The sequence below is a fragment of the Hevea brasiliensis genome, chromosome 16 (assembly GCF_030052815.1).
Source record: "Hevea brasiliensis isolate MT/VB/25A 57/8 chromosome 16, ASM3005281v1, whole genome shotgun sequence".
NCBI classification, from domain to species: Eukaryota; Viridiplantae; Streptophyta; class Magnoliopsida; order Malpighiales; family Euphorbiaceae; genus Hevea; species Hevea brasiliensis.
This window is the reverse complement of record NC_079508.1, coordinates 1213155-1233680: the sequence shown is the minus strand read 5'-3', so window position 1 is coordinate 1233680 and position 20526 is coordinate 1213155. Positions and strand designations below refer to the sequence as shown.

Here is a 20526-nt window from a genome sequence, read left to right as displayed (position 1 = left end):
TAATTTCTCTGTGAATTATTTTATCCTCTCTTAAATTTTGACTCATAATTGGTGACTTCATGAGTTGATTGTTAGATGAAGACATAATAGCAGACGAGGAAGGAGATGGCTGCTGTTCACATTTTGTATATACAATTTTGGAAGGATGGCTGTTCATCCACTAACTTTCGCAACAACTCTCCATTCTTCTCTACTCGTAGCTGCAACTCTTTTTGTGCCTGCGTAAAACCATATTTCAGGAAAAAAAAAAAGTGAGGAAAATTCAAGGGAAAATTACAAAAAGCATCATGTTTGATTTTAAGTTTGTGAGAAATAGATATCTGTGGTTGCATACCATTAGCACAGAGAGAGAGAGAGAGAGAGAGAGAGAGAGAGAGAGACCCACAGATAATCGCCATCTTCAATCGTCAGAAGCCCTTAGATCCACCACGCATAGCCTCCCCACCTTTGAACTAGCCTCCTAGCTTTAACAGCTCGCGGATAGGCATTGGCTTAATCACTACCACCCGCCAAAGGCCCTAGGACCCAACACGTACCTCCCCACCTTCAGTTGAGCTCGCCCAAAATAGCAGCTCGTGGGTTGGCGTATGTTTGAGGGTGACCCATACTTGACCCGCCTTTCATTTAATTTTTAATTTTTTTAATTTTATTTCAAATGAAAAAAAAAATTAAAATTGAATTATTTGTAATTAAATATTTATGTGATGTCATCGGAATTTAATGGTATTAATAGAAAAGACTCACTTTGCTAGCACATTGTCCTTTTTGTCACAAAATTAACCTCAAGCCTTACTTGAAAAAGGCACGATACTATAGGACACTTTGTTTATAATTTTCTCTGATGCAATTTGGAGTTTGGACTCAACTGTGTTAGTTAAAGAATTAAAATATGGTCTATTTCACGTTCCTTTTGAGAAAAATAACTTCTTAAATATGTTAATTAGATTTTACTAAAAATTAATTTTAAATTTAATTTGATATATTTTAGTAAAAGTACTCTAAAATAGTTAAATATTTTTTTCCACAGCATTTAAAAAATCTACTCTTAGATACTTTTTTTAGGGGTTTGAACTTAGATTTAGATTTAAAAAAAAAAAAAAAAAATAAATAATATCCAAAGATTTTTAACTAAGACCTTCATAGACCTTTCTTACTAAGTTAAGATAATTTTTTGGCTTTATCCTAAATAATTGGTACTAATAATTGACCTCTTAATGCGCCTCATGAAGTCCTCCATGCTTAAAATGAACACTATCAGCTTTGTCATCTGCAAACTATCATATTTTTCTTGCAATCCAAGTCATTGGCATGGGCTATAAAAAATTAAAGAAGATATTCTCCCTTTCTTATGAGAGAGGGCTGCCCAATTGATGGGGAATTGTGAGCATACAATTTGTGAATGAAAAAATATTTATTGTTATATTTTTTTATTATAATTTTTTTTTGTGACATAAAATTTTTGTCAAAGTATTTTAAATTTTACTCTTCATTTATCATGAGATTATTTTCATAAAAATGATAATTTTAACGATAGAATTAAAATACTCACATAATTTATTTATAATAAACTATTAGTTCGGAATCTATATGAATAGGAATGTTAGTGAAGTGGATCCAATTAAATAAAGATAAATTTTAAAGGGCATTGTTTTTAGAATTATTTAATATGGATGTATAAAAAAAGAGAAAATGAAGAGGTATGTGAAGCAATAACTTGACCATATTGGGTTGGAGATTCTTCTGATCTACCAACCGGGATCTCACTATTGGATTAGTTTTCCTATCATCTTGGCACATAAATTCACAGTCCCATTTTTAGGGTAAACCTCACATATTGTTTCTAAATTTATAGGATTGCAACAGTGCCGTATCTAAACTTTAAATATTAATTTTAATAATAGTAAAGCCCTATTTATCTTTAGTAGGTGACACTGCCAACACGTCAAGAGCTTTCTCTCTCATCTCATTTCTCTCTCCTCCACATCACTTAAGCTCTAACACTCCTCTCTCCTCTCTTCTCCACTTCTCATAAGCATTATCTCACCTCTCTGATACTCCTCCGCATAAATTTTCCCTTGATGTCCATTTCTCTTCGTTGTTGAAGATCCAAACTCACTGTGTGAAGCAAGCATATGATTTATCTTCTCCAGCCCAATCGAGGTGAAGGAGCTGAAGATGTTGTAGTATTGTAGTTGAAGGTTGTCATTAAATGGCATTCCTCTTTGCAAATGTGATGAAGAAGTGAAAATTACAACTTCATATACAAATGCACATCTCAAAAGAAGGATATATGGACATGCAAGAACTATGGGGTAAGGGAAAATCATTTTTTTATTGTATGTGAGATTTTGAAGAAATTGTAGATTTTTGTTTTTCTGGAGTTGTGGAAGAAAATAATATGGAAGCAAGAACTATGGGGTGAGAGAATATAATTCCTTTTGTGTTTTTATTGTTTGGGTTATTGATCTAAAGTGGATTGAGGAAGGAGATATTGGTGATATATTTTTTTTAATTTATTTGGATGTGGAAGAAGATGTGCATAATTTTTTATGTTTCTCTTATGCTTTGATTTTTTGTTGCAAACAAGCAATTGTTGTAATTTCTTTGATTGGTTTGATCCAAAGTTTTCAAAACAAGCTAATATTGTAATTGTTGGCCTCTTAAATTGAATTGAAAGGGTAGAGAAGTAAAAAGGAAGAAGATGGAGAGAGTTTGTTATCAGTGAAAATAGATTATGGCTTGTGTACTTTATTTTGTTTTGGGGAAGAATGTTTTTGGTTTAAATGATGAAGTAGAGAGTTTGGTCACAGAATAAGATTAGAGGCTGTGTTTTTTGATTTGATGTACCTTTCATTCAATGTCCCTAAACTTATGTTTCTATAACAGTACCATCCATAAACTTATGAATGTGTATTAGCATTGTCCCCAAACTTATGAATATATGTAATAGAAAAGTTCCTAAACTTTTGGCAATAATGGGCATTGGTCCTTTGTTGGATTTAGGCTTTATTGTAAGGCATTTTGGTTATTATGAATGTTGCGGTCCATGGAAATTAATTGTGAGTATGGACCTACACAGAGAACAAATAGTTCAGAGGTCCAATGGGTATAAGGACCCTGCGATGCTCAAGTTAGAATTGGTATGGGAGAAATATGTAAGATTGATAAGAGAGAAAGACATACCTAGCTATGAAAGATGTAATGCCTTTATATAGGCATTAGATGGTGGTTAGCACCTATTTAGGTGGCATTCTGTTAAAAGTAGGATTGTAAATCCCAAAAGGATAGGAATTGTCATCTTTGACCAAGATTTTTCCATTTTATATGAGGCATGTATTTGGACGGCCATATGTCTGGATGAGCCATCTATTTGGATGAGCAATAAGGAGGATGAGCCATCCATCTAGATGAACAATATGGTTGATGAGCCATCTATTTTGGTTGAGCAACGTGGCGAATGAGCTATCTATTCTTGATAAGCAGTATGGGGAATGAGCCATATATTCTTGATAAGCAATATGGCGAATAAGCCATCTATTCTGACCGAACCATATATGGCCAAATAATGTGTAGTCGAACTATCTTCTGACCGAATCATATATAGTCGAAAAATATATGGCCAAATTATTTTCTAGCAGAATAATGTGTGGTCGAACTATCTTCTGGCCAAACTATGTGTGGCCAAACAATATGTGGCTAAATCATCGTCTAGCCAAACCATATATGTTTGAACAATGTATGGTTTAACTATCTTCTGATCGAATAATATGTGGCTGAATAATGTGTAACCGAACTATCTTCTAGCCGAATCATATGTTACTGAACAATGCAGCTGAATAATTTTTTAGTAGAATAATGTGGCCGAATCACTAATATGATTTGGCCTATAAGCTATCCAAGAATCTGAGTTATTGGCGATATATATATATATATATATATATATATCAATGAATGAATTGTAAACCCTACTAGTGAGCAATGGAAATCAATAACTTGAATTTCATTAATTGTTCTGAACGTGTAATATTGTAATTCCATCCCCGAACTACAATTAGTATCATAAAACCGTCCCAACATTAATTTTAGTAACAATAAGGCTCTATTTACTTTCAGCAGGTATTAGGCAGTTTTCTGGTTTCTATCTAACATGGCAATGCCAATGAGGCAAGAGCCTTGTCTCTCATGTTGCTTCTTTCTCCTCCATGTCTCATAAAGCTTTCTCTTTATATTTCTCTTTCCTCTTTTATATGCGGGGCATTACTCTTCTCCCTCTCTCTTTCTTTTTATTTCAATTTTTCTTTCTCCATTTCTCTCTGTTTTGACTCACTCTAAACGCTGGTGAGAGCCGCAGTTCCGTTATACAGCGAGAAAGGAATTTTTACTTCACAAATAAATTTATAATCATGAAATGATTTTTTTTTTAAATGAAAAATATTAATATCTTATGAAAAAAGCATAATGACAATATTTTTTTTCCAAATTTTTAATATTATCAATTTAATTTTTAATCTTCAAAATTTATTTTATTAGTAATCAAATTATTTGGCATATAATTGATATGATGTGATAATTGATAAAAAAAAACTTTATTAATAAGAAAAATATTGTTAATTAAAATATGTTTATATATTTTGTCAAACGTAAGCTCAACCCGAAAAGGCCTCTCAACTTTTCCATTCAGCCATTTTTCCATTTATATATATATATTTTTATTGATTTAATTTTAATTAAAAACAACCAATCCCAGCTAATTTAGAATTAATTATTAGTTATATTCAATTAAATTTCATATTTTTACCCTCATAGAATCACTTCAATACCCTAAACTAAAATTCATTGATTCCATTATTATGTTAGTTCATCATTAATTGGATTATAATTTACTCCTAATTTAAAAAGAAGACGGTCAATTCCAATCCATTTCTGAAATGATCCATGTCAAACTCAAATGGAATCATATGAAGTCTGTTATAGAATTTCAGCAATACACGTCTGCTTTATAACGGTAACCAACCAAGCATTTGCCTCCTCCATCTTACGTTCCATTACATGGGAAAAAAATCAGTTGCTAACAAGTAAGAATAGATAGTGTTACAATCCCATTGTGGTAGGCCATTCTGGCCCCACTTTCTACCGATCTTTGAGTTCCTGCTCAAACTGAAGCAATTTTTCACGGACAGGATGCAGAAACATCTTCAGATCCAGGTTGATCTGAAAGTTATCTTGCTGTGGAAGATTCTTGTCATCACTAAGCTGCACTTGCAGCTGCAATATCAAAAACAAAAAGATGCAAACTTATGTTACTTTTTGCTTGATATAAGCGGTGCATGTAAGGGGTTATGTTTTTTTAACCAAATAATTCCTATCTGTGTTTTGAAGTGATGAAATGATAGCTAGTGCAGACTAACAGAAATTACCATAATGAAGACACTGTTATCTATTTAATTTGAACAATGAGATTAAAATTTGAATTAGCTATTCAATTCAATTGATAGAAGCATGGAAACAAACGAGGAAGCAGGCAGGCCAAGAGCACCTAAAGGCTGGCATGTGTATTCCAGAAGGCACAAGAAGATTCCAAGAGGGACAGAAAGGGAAATGGCCAGAATTCTGTTAAGTAACTAACTAAAGGTGAAGGCAAAGGGATGGTTTCTCTTGAGAAGACAGCATCAGGAAAAAAGTATACATAGGTGTAGTGTCTAGTGCAAAGGTCATAGCAAAGAAAGTGTAATTTCCAGCTGTTTAGGCTTGGGACAGAGTAAGTTACTCTGTGGGAAAGTTCTCTTGAGAGTCTTTCCTTTTTTATATGGTTGCTGTAATTGAAACTCTTGCAATTAGGTACTTGGTTGAGCAGATCCATTAATGAAAATTGCAGAGTTTCTTCTATTTTCTGAGTCTTGTTGCTTGTGTTGAGTTTATTGATATTAGACTGAGTTTCCTAACTCTATCAATTGGTCTGACCTGCAACCCGCATGCCTAGCACTCGCATAGAGTCCTGCCTGGATTCGATAGAGAGGAATCTCTCTTCATTGGAAGATAACATCTCCAAGTTATCTGGAGACAATGAACAGATTTGTTCCGAGTTTGTCACAACTAAAACCTACTCACCACAAAGCTTGTGGTAAATGCAGTCTGGAAGACGGTGATCTCACCTCTTATACACCATCCACTACTGACCAGGTGGTTGAAGGCTCCTCTTCTCACATTCCTCAACCTCAGGTTACTGCCGACTCTTCTTCCGATACGAGCAAGCAAATTACTCTTCCTTCAATGGATCTGACCCACTAGGATGGTTGGCTCAGAGGAACAGTATTTTGAAATTGATGGGACCAAACCAGAGCTCAAACTCGCTACAGCATTTATCTGCATGGACGGCAGTGCACTTCATTGGCCGCGATGGTTATGACAGTGTATTCCGGACTTATCTTGTAAGAAGTTTTCCATGGAGCTCGTCAGCTGCTATGGCTCGGACATGATGGCCAGTCCTTTTGAACGCCTTGAGGCAATGCGACAAATTGGAACCGTAGATTATATCGATGATTTTGTTGCAAAGGCAGCCCAAGTTCCTAATCTCTCAAACCATCAATATGTGGGCAATTTTCTGAATGGGTTGCATGAGGAACTTCAAATCCGTCTTCAAAATGATGCTACGGACATCTGCCATAATATGTCCATAGCTCAGGAAATCGAGCGCAAGATCATTCTCACAGGCGGCTATCATCCTCTCCAATCTAGTATCGATCACTGCAAACAACAGTTAAGTGGGCTTAAGGGTAAACTTAAATATTTAGGCCCAGTTAGCTCTTATGCCTCAACATCTCGGCCCATCTCTTCTAAATCTGAAGCAGTGTCCTCTCCAACACCTCTCAAAGCAACAATGATGCCATCTACGATGTCTTCTTCATCCCACAATTCCACTTTTCCAGTAAAGTCCAAGGAAACCAGGCTTTATTCTAACAAAGAGTATCAGGAATTGCGTGTAAAGGCCCTTTGTTTTCACTGGAAGCAATCTTATTCCCCTTTGCATGATTGTCCTAAAAAAGCTCTTCGGATGCTAATTGCAAGGGAAGATGATTTGGGCGTTGATACAAGAGATTTAGCCTTGGTAGAGTGTGCTGACCCAGCTAGCAGTAATCCTGGGTTACTGGAGACGCATTTTACTAAGATGGAACTTCCTTTATTCTCAGTAGGCGGTATATCTTGCCCAAAAACTATGAAGCTCGTAGCTACAGTGGCCAATCAATCTATGATTGTAATGATTGATAGTGGCGCTAGCCACTACTTTGTCTCAGACCGCCTTATTCAACAGCTCTCTCTCTCTCTTTAGAGCCTACAACGTCTTTTGCCGTTCGCCTTGGTGATGGTCCATGCCAATTCTCTTTTGGCTTATGCCCTCGGTTACCCATCAATTTGGGGGTTTCTCACTATTACGCCAGACTTTTTTGTTTTTCCTCTAGGCGGTATTGATATTATTTTAGGCATCTCTTGGTAAGAGACACTAGGAGAGGTCAAGGTTAATTGGCAAACCCTTCACATGTCCTTCTCTGTTGGAAATGCAGTAGTCTCTCTTCAAGGCGACTCTTCCTTGCATGGGTCCCCTATTTCCTTGAATTCTCTTCTGAAAATTCATGACGTAAATTATTGTGCTCTTTTGTGGAATTGTTCTGCTATGTCTACTGCGACTCCACCACCTACTGCACTCACTTCTGATCAATAGGCTAAATTACATGCTCTTTTATAGAATTATCAACATGTATTCAATGACATTACTTCTCTACCTCCTTCCCGAGCATTGAAACACTCCATTCCACCTCAACCGGGAACAGGAGCAATTTCCGTCAGGCCTTATCACTATGGTCACAGTAAAAAAAAAATGAAATTAAGCATCTAGTAAAGGAAATGTTAGCCGCTGGAATTATTCGACCTGGTAACAGTCCTTTTTCAAGCCCAGTATTATTCGTTTAAAAGAAAGATGGTAGCTGGAGCTTTTGCGTCGACTATCGGCAATTAAATCGAGCCATCGTTCCCGATAAGTATCCAATTCCTGTTATCCAAGAACTTTTGGATGAACTACATGGGTCTTGTTTTTTTATCTAAAATTGACCTTCGTGTAGGATCCCATCAAATTCGGGTAACGGAAGTAGACATTCTGAAAACGGCATTTCAGACACATTCCGGTCATTATGAATTTTTAGTCATGCCTTTCGGTTTGACTAATGCGCTGGCAACTTTTCAGGCAACCATGAATGATATATTCCAGCCCTACTTCGCCGTTTTGTCTTGGTTTTCTTTGACGAAATCCTAGTCTATAATAAGTCTTGGCAAGAGCATCTTCAACATCTTGAAACGGTTTTACATGCTCACCGACATCATCACTTTACTACCAATCACAAGAAGTGCTCCTTTGGGCATTCATCCATCGAGTATTTAAGTCATATAATTTCTAAAGAAGGTGTTGCAATGGATCCTTCTAAGATATCGGCTATTTTACAGTGGCCTATTCCCAAGACAGTAAAAGGCATTCAGGGTTTTCTTGGCTTAACGGGTTATTACTGCCGTTTCATTCACAAGTATGGCCTTCTTGCATAACCGCTCATAGTTTTAACTACTAAGGATGCTCAAATCCATTTTCACTGGCCAGCATCAACCCAATCTGCCTTTGATAATTTGAAACAGATAATGGTCTCTACTCCTGTCTTGTCTATGCCCAATTTTGATCTACCTTTTGTCATTGAGTGTGATGCCTCGAGCAAAGGGGTGGGTGCGGTATTAATGCAAGAGGACAACCTGTGGCTTACTTTAGTAAAGCTCTCTCACACAAAACTCTTTCTAACTCGGCATATGAAAAAGAGTTGATGGCCTTGGTTATGGCTGTTCACCACTGGCGACCATACCTTTTGGGTCATAAATTTGCGGTTCGTATAGATCAAATAAGCTTAAGACACTTGCTGGAACAACGAATTGTAACTCCAACATAGCAACAGTGGATTTTGAAGTTATTGAGATATTCTTTCATGGTCCAGTACAAACCAGGGCGCATCAATGGCATTGCTGATGCTCTTTCTCTGTGCCGTACCGACAAGGATTTTGAACTTACTGCCATTTGTCATCCTCAGTGGTTGGATTTAGAGGATATTAAGGAGGCTGTCCAGAATGATTCTTATCATCGAGCCATTATTTACAAACCAATTTAGCCTATTCTCTTATACCTTTTCTACAAAGGATGATTGGTTTTGCCCAAAAATTCCCCCTGGGTCTCTCACCTAATTTCTGAGTTTCACTCAACTCCAACAGGCGACCATTCAGGTGCTTTTCGCACTTGCCGTCGTTTGGCTTCTAGACTTTACTGGAGAGGTATGATGAAGTGGGTCCAACACTTTGTTGCTTCATATTTAAGCTGCCAGAAACATAAGTATGAATCTCTTAGTCCTGCTAGTCTTCTCCAGCCTTTGCCAATTCCAAAAAATGTGTAGGAAGATATCTCTCTGGATTTCATTGCAAGACTTCCTAAATCTCATGGCATGGACTCCATCCTGGTGGCGGTAGATCTGTCATGCAAATATGCTCACTTCTTGCTTCTCCAATACCCTTACACTGCTCGGGGTAGCAGATTTGTTTATTCACGAGATTGTTCGCCTTCATGGAATACCAACTTCAATCATCAGTGATAGAGACCCTATTTTCATTAGTAATTTTTGGTCTGAACTTTTCTCAATACGGGTACCAAATTGAATTTAAGCTCTGCATATCACCCATAGAAGGATGGCCAAACGGAAGTCCTCAACAGAAGTGTGGAGCAATATTTGCGTTGTTTTGCTTCTGAGCAACCTCGCTCTTGGTCCCGTTGGATCCCTTGGGCAGAATACTGGTATAACACTAGTTATCATGGAGCTGCTAAACATTCTCCATTTGAAATTGTCTATGACCCACCTCCACCTTCTATTCCCAAATTTTTACCTAGAGAAATTCATGTTGAGGCTGTTGCTCAAGCACTAAAGAACAGAGATGAAATGTTGCATCAGTTAAAAACCAATCTCCACAGGGCTCAGTAGCAGATGATCCATCAACATAATAAACATCGCCGAGATGTGGAGTTCCAAGTGGGTAATAAAGTTTTCCTTAAGCTACGAGCCTATCGACAACACTTGGTGTCCTGTACTAATCAAAACTTGCTGCTCAATACTATGGCCCTTTTACAATTATAGCTCGACTTGGTCCAATTGCCTACCATCTTATCTTGCCCTCCTCTTCCAAAGTCCACCGCGTGTTTCATGTTTCTCAATTGAAGAAAGCAATTGGAGATCATCCAGTCATTGCTTATCTGCCCCCCTGAATTAGTTGCTGATGATGCAGCTCCAGTTTTTCCTCAAACTGTTTTAGACAGACACTCTGTTAAATGGGTACCAGTATTATTAAACGCGCTCCGAGGCGCCAGGCGAGGCGAGGCAACCCTCTAGCGCCTCGCCTGGCTCCGCCTGGCCTGGGTTGATGAGGCCACCGCCTGGGAGAGAGAGGCGCAGGGCGTGACGCAAGGGAGGCGACGCCTCTGTTACACAATTTTTTTTTTTTTATTCATTCTTTAAACTGCAAGAATTAAAAACCCTAAAGAGGAGACTCTCATTTCAACCCATGACTCCACGGCTGCTTGAAAAAGGGAAAGAAGAACAACCCAACGAGTAAGGTATATCTCTCTCTCTCATCCTTCCTCTCTTTCTCTCCTCTGCTTCTTCCTTCCTCTCTCTCCTCTCCTCTCTTCTTCAATTCTTCCCTTCTCTCAAGTCTGTCACAACACCCAAGTTTTTCTTTTTTTCTTTTTAACTTTTTTTTTCTCCTCTCCTCCTCCTTTTCTCTTCTTCTATTCTTTCTTCTCTCACAGTCATGCCATTTTTAATCTAACTACAACACTTATTTTCCTGCGTTCTTTTTGCCTTTTTACTTTGTTTTTTTCTCCCTTCTCTTCTCTCCTCCTTCTCTCTTCTCCTATGCTTTCTTCTCTCACAGTCACGCTATTTTTAATTACCCAGCAGCAGCAGCTTTTTTTTCTTTTTTAATTTATTGTTTCATTGATTATTATATGGACATTGTGATATGTATTTTTAGATGGATATTGTCAATTTTGATATGCTTTTTATTAAATGAGTATTGTGATATGTTAGATTGAGGTGTGTATTTGCAAATGATTATTTAATTTTGAAATTAGGTCCTATTAATTGGAGACTTGGAGCATGAGTAATTGTCAATTGTAATATGTTTTTTTATTAAATGGGTATTGTAATATGTTAGATTGAGGTGTGTTATGTATTTGCAAATGGTTACTTATTTTTAAATAGGTAATGTTCTATTAATTGGAGGTGTGATATGCTTTTTAATATGCTTTTTTACTTCTTAAACTAGTTAAAAGGTATGAATTTTTATATTAAGAGCATATATATATATATATATATATATATATATATATATATATATATATATAATTTAGGCAATTTAGGTTATAGCGTCTCGCTTCAAAAAGGCCATCGCCTCACCTCTTGTCTCTCGCCTAAGGCCATAGGGTAGCCTATCGTCTTAGTGTCGCCTTTCGCCTTAATAACACTGATGGGCACCAAGCTCCACAGGTCTTCATCCAATGGCAAGGCAAGTCCACTGAAGAAGCAACTTCAATGGACACCAGAGACATATGGGGTCAATTTCCATCTTTCAGTCTTGAGGACAAGACTGTTCCTTTAGAGGGTGGCAATAATAGGAGCATGGAAACAAACAAGGAAGCAGGTTGGGGAAAAGCACCTAAAGGCTGGTGTGTGTATTCCAAGAGGCACAAGAAGATTCCAGGAGGGGCAGAAAGCGAAATGGCCAGAATTCTATTATGTAACTAACTAAAGGTGAAGGCAAAAGGATGGTTTCCCATGAGATAACATCAGGAAAAAACTATAAATAGATGTAGTGGCTACTGCAAAGGTCACGGGAAAAAAAGTGTAATTTCCAGCTGTTTAGGCTTGACGCAGAGTAAGTTACTCTGTGGCAAAGTTCTCTTGAGAGTCTTTCTTTTTTCATAAGGTTGCTCGAATTGAAACTCTTGTAATTAGTTACTTGGTTGAGCAGATCCATTAATGAAAATTGCAGAGTTTCTTCTATTTTCTGATCATTGTTGCTTGTTTTGATTTTATTGATATTAAACTGAGATTCCTAACTCTTCATCAACTAAAGCTTAATCCCAAATTGGTCAGAGTAGGACTATATTGATCTTTTTCCTCCATGCCACCCAGTTATTGCCACTTCAAAAAGATCTTGGGCTATGTCCATCTTAACATCAAACATGTATACAGCAGGCAGTGTAGCATTTTCCTTCGAGTTTTGTGCTTCCAAATTAACACACGAAGACATATTTAACCATATCAATACAAAAATCAGAAATAGGATAATAATTGTTTACAAACATTTAAAAAATTGCACTACTTTTTTACTTTTGAAATTATTGAAGTTAGAGAAAAGAGAAGCCCCATTTCCAAGCCTATGGTACTTTCATTGTATCTCTATTAAGCAATGCAATTTTTTAAGCTACCAACTAAAAACTTCTCATTTTCCTAAAAGCTTTTGTCATTAAATAAATCCTTGATATCCTTAAATTGGAAAGTTCGTGAACTCAATAATACACAATTGAAGAATAGTGACCCAATAGTCGAATCTCAAAAAGTTTTCAGGGCTCAAAAATGGTTTTTTCCTAAAGTATTTGATTTCACAAGATGAGTTATTTAATCCCCTTTGCATAGCACTTAAATATATGTTTAATGAAATTAGTAAAAAGGTGAAGTTAAAGATGGTAATGAATGAAACTTCATGGTATTAAAGGGACAAACAAATTCTTTGGTTCTTTAAACAGGATAAACTGGAGAAAAAGATACATAAAACAAATGCTACATATTTTGGAGAAAATATCTCCTAAATGAATAGGTACATCCTTCTAACACATGGCCAATTCAGTTCAAAGAATTTTGAGTAGTGATTTGTGAGATAATGGGGGAATCAAGCAAATTCCCATGTAATTAGGCCCTTTTTCACTTTATTACCATATGGCTTTTAACATAAAACATTGACTTTGCTTGATTGGCATAGCTAGTTGATACATTAAAACCAATAAAAATATAAAATTAAAACACTAAGAACCCACAAATTCTGCAATTTCATTCCCGAGGGAAATAAATCCCACTTCTAAAATGTTTAAGCAATAATTTCTAAATATGAAATTCCCTTGATTTTTAACTACTCACTCAAATTAGCCAAAATTCATATCTCAATATGGTTTGATCAATTTTCTCCATTTTCCTTGATTTGAGGCTATACTTTCAAAAAGGTCCATGGGTGCTAAATGCTTCTTGACAATTTCATCCAAGTTATCTCTCATATACCTTTACCTTTATTCACGGATAGTTCAAAATGGGTAAATCTTCCAAACGAATACAATTGCTGGTTTACATATTTATGAACTTTTTTTCATTTTGTTTTGAAGCTACTTCAGAAAAAATAATGGTCCCCCGTCCCCCTCTTCCCTTATTTTTTGAGAGAGAGAATAAATTGATTTATTGACTTTAAAGTGGATGATGGAGAAAAAAATCATTGGATGGGGTAAGACCAAAGGAAAAGCCACAGTGGCAAATCATAGACAAGCCTATATACATAAAATTCTCTCTATAGTCATTCTAAATTTGAGGAAGGACCTACATTGATTACTTTCTGTAATTCATTTTTGTACCTCTAAGCATTCAAATGGAAATAGAAAACACACCTGCAAGTCTTCTAGCTCTCCAAAAGAAAACTCTGGGACATCAATATGAGCCTTGACCATCTTTTTCTCCTCTTTGACAATCCACTCACCTATTCCAATTAACACCGTAATTTAAACAGTGAAAATTTAATATATAAAGATGAGTGGGAAACTAAACTAGACTACTCTAAGTTACCTTTGATTTTCAATGTCAACTCGTAAGTATAACCAACTCGTTTCTTGTTTCTGACAGTCACCAAAAATGCCTGCTCACCCAGAGAAAAAAAATCCATCAGTAAGCTACCAAATTGAGCATATATTCGAATATCACAGATAGCTAAAATCATATAATATAAAATCAAAGAAAAACAGCGTCACAAATTGGTTAGGGCTGATATGTTAAGATGATTGGGATAATGTAAAGCAGAAATGCCTAGTGTCGAAGAGAAAATGTTTCTCACAGATTCACTTTTGCCTTTTTCCGCTGTAGACAAGTTATAATCAGTTCACTAGATAAACCAACAAACAAGTTGTGATTGAACAAGGACTTAGTCCCTAAAATGAATAAATTAACATATAATAGCACACAAACAAGATAATCAGAACACAGAGATCAAAACAGCACTACCAAATATGTAAACTCTGGTCAACTATAACATATGTGAAATGATAGTGACAAGAACTGACATCACCAAAACATTTGGACACTTCTGCTATTTCTGCTTTGCCACTGGAGAACTCCAAGGAGCCAACTGACATAAGCAGCTCCTGCAATAGAGAATAATTGTAAGGAAAAACCCAACCCATCCAATACCCATCAAAATGTAATTAATAATAGTAAAAAAAAGAGGAAAAAATGGCTTACTGGTTTTTGGAGATACAGACCTTTATCCTATCGGTTGCCCATTTATTAAGGCTTTTCTCTTCCCAAGTTCCAGCCTGAAGGGGCATACAATCAATACAAACGCCATACCAAACCAGAAAACAATAAGAAGAAAAGGAAGATACCAATGCGCTTTGGCTCAAAGGGTACAGGGGAGCTCAAATGTAAATTGAAAAAATTGAAGATGAGAAGAAATAAATACCCGGTTCCAAAGGGAACCCAGTGTGGGGGGCTGAGATTGGGAGGAAATTATATCATTTTGGGAAAGTTTCTTAGGAAGAGGAAGAGGGGCTGCATCCGCCATGGCTTCCCTCACCCAATAGGTATAAGATGCACCCTGAGAGGGGTGTTTCTCCTCCGACATTGCTGTTACATTCTTGTCCTCCTCCATGGATGTGGATCTTGAGCCAAATAATTTATTTTTAGTACCAAATGGAATTCTTCACTTTGTTTTCACCTTTCTTGCCTCCAAACAAAAAGGGGTCGCCCGGCTGCGGAGTACGCGCTAACGTTGACCCGCTTTATTAAAATTTTATTTTATTTTAATTTAATTTAATTTAATAAAAAATATATGAGTAAGTCTCAAACACTCTAAATGTATATACTTAATTAATTTATACATATTACTTTATAATTAAATTTTTATTGATTAAATATACATAAAATTTTTCATGTAATATTATTTCGTTGACCATATTTACTATTTATGGTACAGTAACTTTTATTTTGGCAAATATTATAAATACTTCAATTTTTAAGCCTTCTTTTTCCTTTTTTGGCAGATGTTGTATATACTTCAATTTTCAAGCCTTCTTTTTCTTTTGTTTGTCCCATGAAAAAATAAAAAAAAAAATCAATTACTATGCAACTACTATGTTCCACTACCTAAATCCGCTCTATATGTCATTTTGTTCTTAAGCTTTTTGATCATTTTCTATGCATCATGTGTGGAAATTCTTCTCTTTATGCATGCGTGTGAGATGCTCTTTCCCGATTGCAACATGCTTTTGTACCATCCCTCTTTTTGCACTTCTTTTGTTTCCATAAAATATTTTCTTCTCAAGCTATCCCATTTGCAACCATGCTTTTCTACCATTTTAAGCACCTCTTTGTACACTTGTCAGCCATGCTTTTGTATCGTTTTAAGCATCTTCTTGCACCTTTGGTAGCCATACTTTTGTCTCATTTAAGACATCTTCTTGTACCCTTTCTCACTTACATGTTATAAGAGTGTACAAAAGAATGTAGAGGTGTTTAATTTAACTGTTGGATGTAGCTGATAGCTGATAAACATTCAAATAGCTGAATTTAGGTATTTGATAAAATTTAAAAAATATAATCATTAGCTGATAGATAGCTGATAGGATGCGTATCAACTACTATTTGTATCAGCTCTAATTATAAAGTTGTTCATGAATTAGTTGTATAATTTTTTCATTGTTTAACAAAAATAACCTTTACCCTTATATCCAATAAAACTTATGAAGTTAAATTCTATATCCAAAATTTTAGATATTAAAAAAATTATTATATTTTTGGAATGAGTTTAATGGTACATACTTCAAATATAATTTATAAATATATTCATCTTTGATACCTTGAAGACTCCAACCTGCGAATCTATAACAGTGATTTTAATTTTTATTAATAAATGTTATTTACTATTATTTTGAATTTAAATTATATATATTTTAAGTGCATTTAAATAATGAATTATTTTATAATTATATTTTTATTATTCAGTTTTTATTTATTTATATAATAAATAATGATATAATAAATCAATAGTTATATATTTATTTTAATAATAAATAAATAATATGATATAGTAAATTATTAATTATACATTTATTTTAATAATAAAAAATTATATGTTATAATAAATTAATAATAATTTATTTTAATATTAAAATAAAAATATCATATATACCCTTATTAGTCATTTTATTCATCAACAGTAACAGTTAGACATAATTTTACTAAACACTTAGCATAAGTCAATTACTATCAGCCATCAATTATCGGCTAACAGTAACGGCTATCAGTTATCAGTGATGCCTAATAGTTAAACCTTGTAGGCTCGTAATATCACACATTTACACATAAAGCGTGCCATGAGAGTGTACCCTTTCATTGGCGTTTTTATTTATTATTGGTGCTTCCACTTTCTGAACTTTTCATTTTCAAATCTTTCATTTCTAAATTCCAAACTGTTGATCCTAACTTTCCTCTTTGAAAGTTTGCACCCCTGCATTTCAAACTATTGAGAGTAAAGAGCAAAAGAAATTTCTTTTTTCCTTTGTTGGTTAGTGAAGTTTAAATAGATTCCATTGGTACACTATTATTTGACTTCTTTCTTTTCAATTTTTTCATATATTTCCAATTTTCATTCAACAATCCTTTTACAATCTTTTCCATTCTCTTCAGTTTTTTATCATAAAATGCTTCTTTTTATTGCAGTATTCTAGGAAGACAAAAAACACAAGTAGTAGGTATGAACTTTTCTAGTGAATATTGTACATTCTATTATTTTGTAATATTTATTCTTGTTATTGTGATCCTGTGCTTTGTTTGACCAATGTAATCTCCTATTTATTATCTTCCCCTTTCATTTTGTGTTGTGTATGTTTTATGCAATGGATTCTTAAAAGGACTTGGATTTGTGGATATTGATATGCGTTTGGCCCCCATTCACATAAATTAATATTGATATACAATGTAAATGGCTTGATATTGATTATACATATTTTTAACCATCTTTTTTCCCAACGCAACTTCAAAAAATAGAGGGAGAGAGAGAACATTCACACTGAAAAATGCACGCGCGCACACACACACAGAGAGACATATAGAGAAAGACAGTGAAGTAGAGATAGAGAGAGAAAAAGGGGGATAGAAAGAGAGAGTTCTTTAAACAATTTAAATAGTTAGAAAATGAAGGGCTAATTGCACCGTAGATATTTGACAAGTTAGCTAATAAAAAGTACCTTCTTTTGAACATTAAAAACATATAAATATTTATTCAATATTATTTTTATGCAAAAAATGTAACACCCCTATTTGTATAGCCTGATATATTTTACTATTTCCGGTAATCGGAGTCGGTCCAGACAATCAAGGGGATTAGAACCACACTTAAGATAACTAGATAAGCCATAAACACAAATAATTAGTAATTGTCAATTAGTTAAGTATGAATAAGAAAAACAAAACATAAGAAGTTAAATGAGCCGAGAGTCACAGCGATGGGTAACCTTCTCGGGAAGGATTGCAAAGTCAATTTAAACTCAAATTTCGAACCGTTAAATGTAATGCCGCAGTCCTTAAGATTATTACAAACACAATGGAAAAGAGAAAATCATGGAAAAAGGTTGTTAAGCTAGTCAAATAATTAGGTCGGGGAGCCGGAAGAAATATTGAATTATTTGTAAACCGGGTTGAACCGGCGAGGGGCAATTTGGTTAATTGACCCCGAGAGCTAACTCCTGACCTAACTATCAAATAAAATCGGAGAAAAGAAAATTTTAGAGTCGGGAATTAAATTAAAGAACCAATGAAAAAATAAATAAATAAAAAAAGAGAAAAAGAAAAGTTGAAAAAGTAATGACATCATGTGGTAACATAAGCATGATGCAATAAACTTAATTATTAAAAATTGAAACTATAGGATAATTAAAGAGTTATAATACATAAAAAAAAAAAAGAAGAAAAGAAAAACATTATTTAGTCTTCTCTCCCAACCAAGCCGGCACCTCTCTCCCTCACCACCAGATGTAACCACTATGGATGAATGCATCAAGCTTACATAACTTGATTTTAGCCTTCCAAAATAAACCCTAAACCCTAAAAAGCTTCCAATCTACACTAGAAAAGAAGATTGAGGGAGAAGAAGAAAGGAGAAAGTGAAAGAATTGGTGGATTGTAAATCAAAGAATTAAAGTTAGTATTATTTCTTCATTCTCTCTTTGAATTTATGTTTAAGTAGCTAAGTTATACTTGGAATTAACAAATAAGTGAGTTAAATCAAGTATGTGGACTACCTACATGAATTTCGGCCTAGAGGTAGTGAACTAGGGTTGAGTGATTTTGATGCAAAAAAATGAAGTAGTTAAGTGTAAATGAGTGTATAAGTACTAGTTATGCATTTAGATTTCATCAAATGAGCTAAACATGAAAACTAGGGTTTTGGACACTTAGGGTTTAGGAGTAAAAAATGTGAGAAATTGTGAAATGATGTGTTTGACCTAGTTTGAGGTGAGAAATGGTCATTTGTGACCAAATGAAGTGTGTTGGAAGTGTTGGAGTTGAGTTTAAATTCGGATTGAATGTGGTCATGTTGCAGGCAGCAGGACCAAGGTCCCTTTGAGGGACCAAAACTGAAAATTTACAGGTCCAATTGGTATGAGACCAATTGGAAATGAAAATAGACACAAAATGACACAATTTTCATTTAGGAATCATGCCCAAAAAGTGACCAAAACCTAGTGAACAAATTGACCAAATCCGGATTTTCTCAGTCTGACCTGTACAAAAATGACCAAATGAACAGTGTTTGTTCATTTGGCCATAACTTGAGCTAGGCATGTCTAAATGACCTAAAATTTTACCAGTGGACAATTGAGATATAGACCTAAAACTTTCATGAAGAACACAAATCCAAATTATGCCATTAACCAAGTCATTTGGCCACCCAAAATTGGTAACCTAAAACTGCCAGAACCAGTTTGGTGCCCAGAAATCTAGGTTAAGTCCAATCCGGCAGCCATGATTCAAATGGCTATAACTTGAGCTACAGAACTTCAATTAGAGTGATCCAAAAAGGAGAATAAAGTTAAGACAATAGGGAACATTTTCTATGAAGGAAGTTTTGCCAAATTCTAACAGAAAAATGACCAATGGAATAGTGCAACTTAAGACACCAAAACTAAAAATTTGTAAATTTACCTAAAAGACTTAGAATTTGAGTAAACAACCAAAACCAACAAATTTAGTGACCCAATTGTGGTATGTGAGTGAAGTTGGAATTCCCATGCCTATTAAGCCTTAGAAAGTCAGCAAATTGACTTGAATAGTATAGTAAATAGTAACCCTGAAACACAAAATTTAAAGAACGTCAAGTTAGCACATTAGAGCTAGGTAAAAGTGAATTTAAATTTATTTTTGGATTTATGCTAAGTTATGATACTGAAACACTGTGAAACTGTGTGTTTCAGTGGAAAAGAACACCGGAAAAGAACCCGAGGAATCGAGTTAAGGCCAAGAGGCAACTCGCTTAAGGTTTGTGCACAACGTATAATTTTTGTAAATTATCTTCTGCATATTGTTTTGAATAATTTGAAATATTGAATTGTGACATTACTATGATGAAGTATTTATGATGTTTTTGATTTAAATTGTTGAAAGTTATTTGTGTATATTTGAAATGGCAATGTTTAGTAAATTGTTAAGATAAGTTTTAAAACCACAGTGTCATGACCATATATTGAACACCTCACTGGCATGACTAGTGGGGGTAATCAGTTTTGAATTTTAATTCATTCTCTGGCTGAAGTGTTGAGGTGTGTGCCAGTAGAAGAAGAAATTGAATGGATATCCATATATTTGAGCTAGCTAGCCTTGTGATGTGACTTCTCCTTAGCCTCTGGCTATTGAGATTATATTTGTTTCGAATGGCATGATATAACTGTGGGTTTTATGAAATGTGTTTTGATACTTCGAAATGAAATTGTTTGGATTAAAATCTCATTATTCATGTTTTGTATTTAATTCTCATGTTCAGTCCAATTTTTGAATAAATATGATTTAAACTCTGCATAAAGATTATTTTAGTATGTTGTGCACCACTGAGTCCTAGTACTCAGCGATGGCTGTTATTACTGTCGCA

At 34.9% G+C, this 20526-nt stretch overlaps 1 protein-coding gene across 1 annotated transcript; it reads right to left on the bottom strand.

Annotated features, from left to right (window-relative positions):
• Positions 1 to 4910: 4910 nt before the first annotated feature.
• LOC110671160 (uncharacterized) lies at positions 4911 to 15132 on the bottom strand. Its single transcript, XM_058137746.1, has 5 exons — positions 14845 to 15132; positions 14645 to 14698; positions 14447 to 14527; positions 13956 to 14025; positions 4911 to 13869 (listed from the first exon to the last, which is right to left on the bottom strand). Exons 1-5 carry the CDS (start codon positions 15031 to 15033, stop codon positions 13736 to 13738), a joined length of 528 nt encoding a protein of 175 aa, XP_057993729.1. The 5' UTR covers positions 15034 to 15132; the 3' UTR covers positions 4911 to 13735.
• Between the last annotated feature and the right edge of the window lie 5394 nt (positions 15133 to 20526).

Bases quoted from the DNA above. Each gene is read 5' to 3' on its own strand.
- LOC110671160 (XM_058137746.1), bottom strand. From the start codon at position 15,033: ATGGAGGAGGACAAGAATGTAACAGCAATGTCGGAGGAGAAACACCCC. The intron at 14,699-14,844 runs GTATTTATTTCT...ATGCCCCTTCAG, and splicing joins TGGGTTCCCTTTGGAACCGG to GCTGGAACTTGGGAAGAGAA. The intron at 13,870-13,955 runs GTAACTTAGAGT...TAATTGGAATAG, and splicing joins GTTGACATTGAAAATCAAAG to GTGAGTGGATTGTCAAAGAG.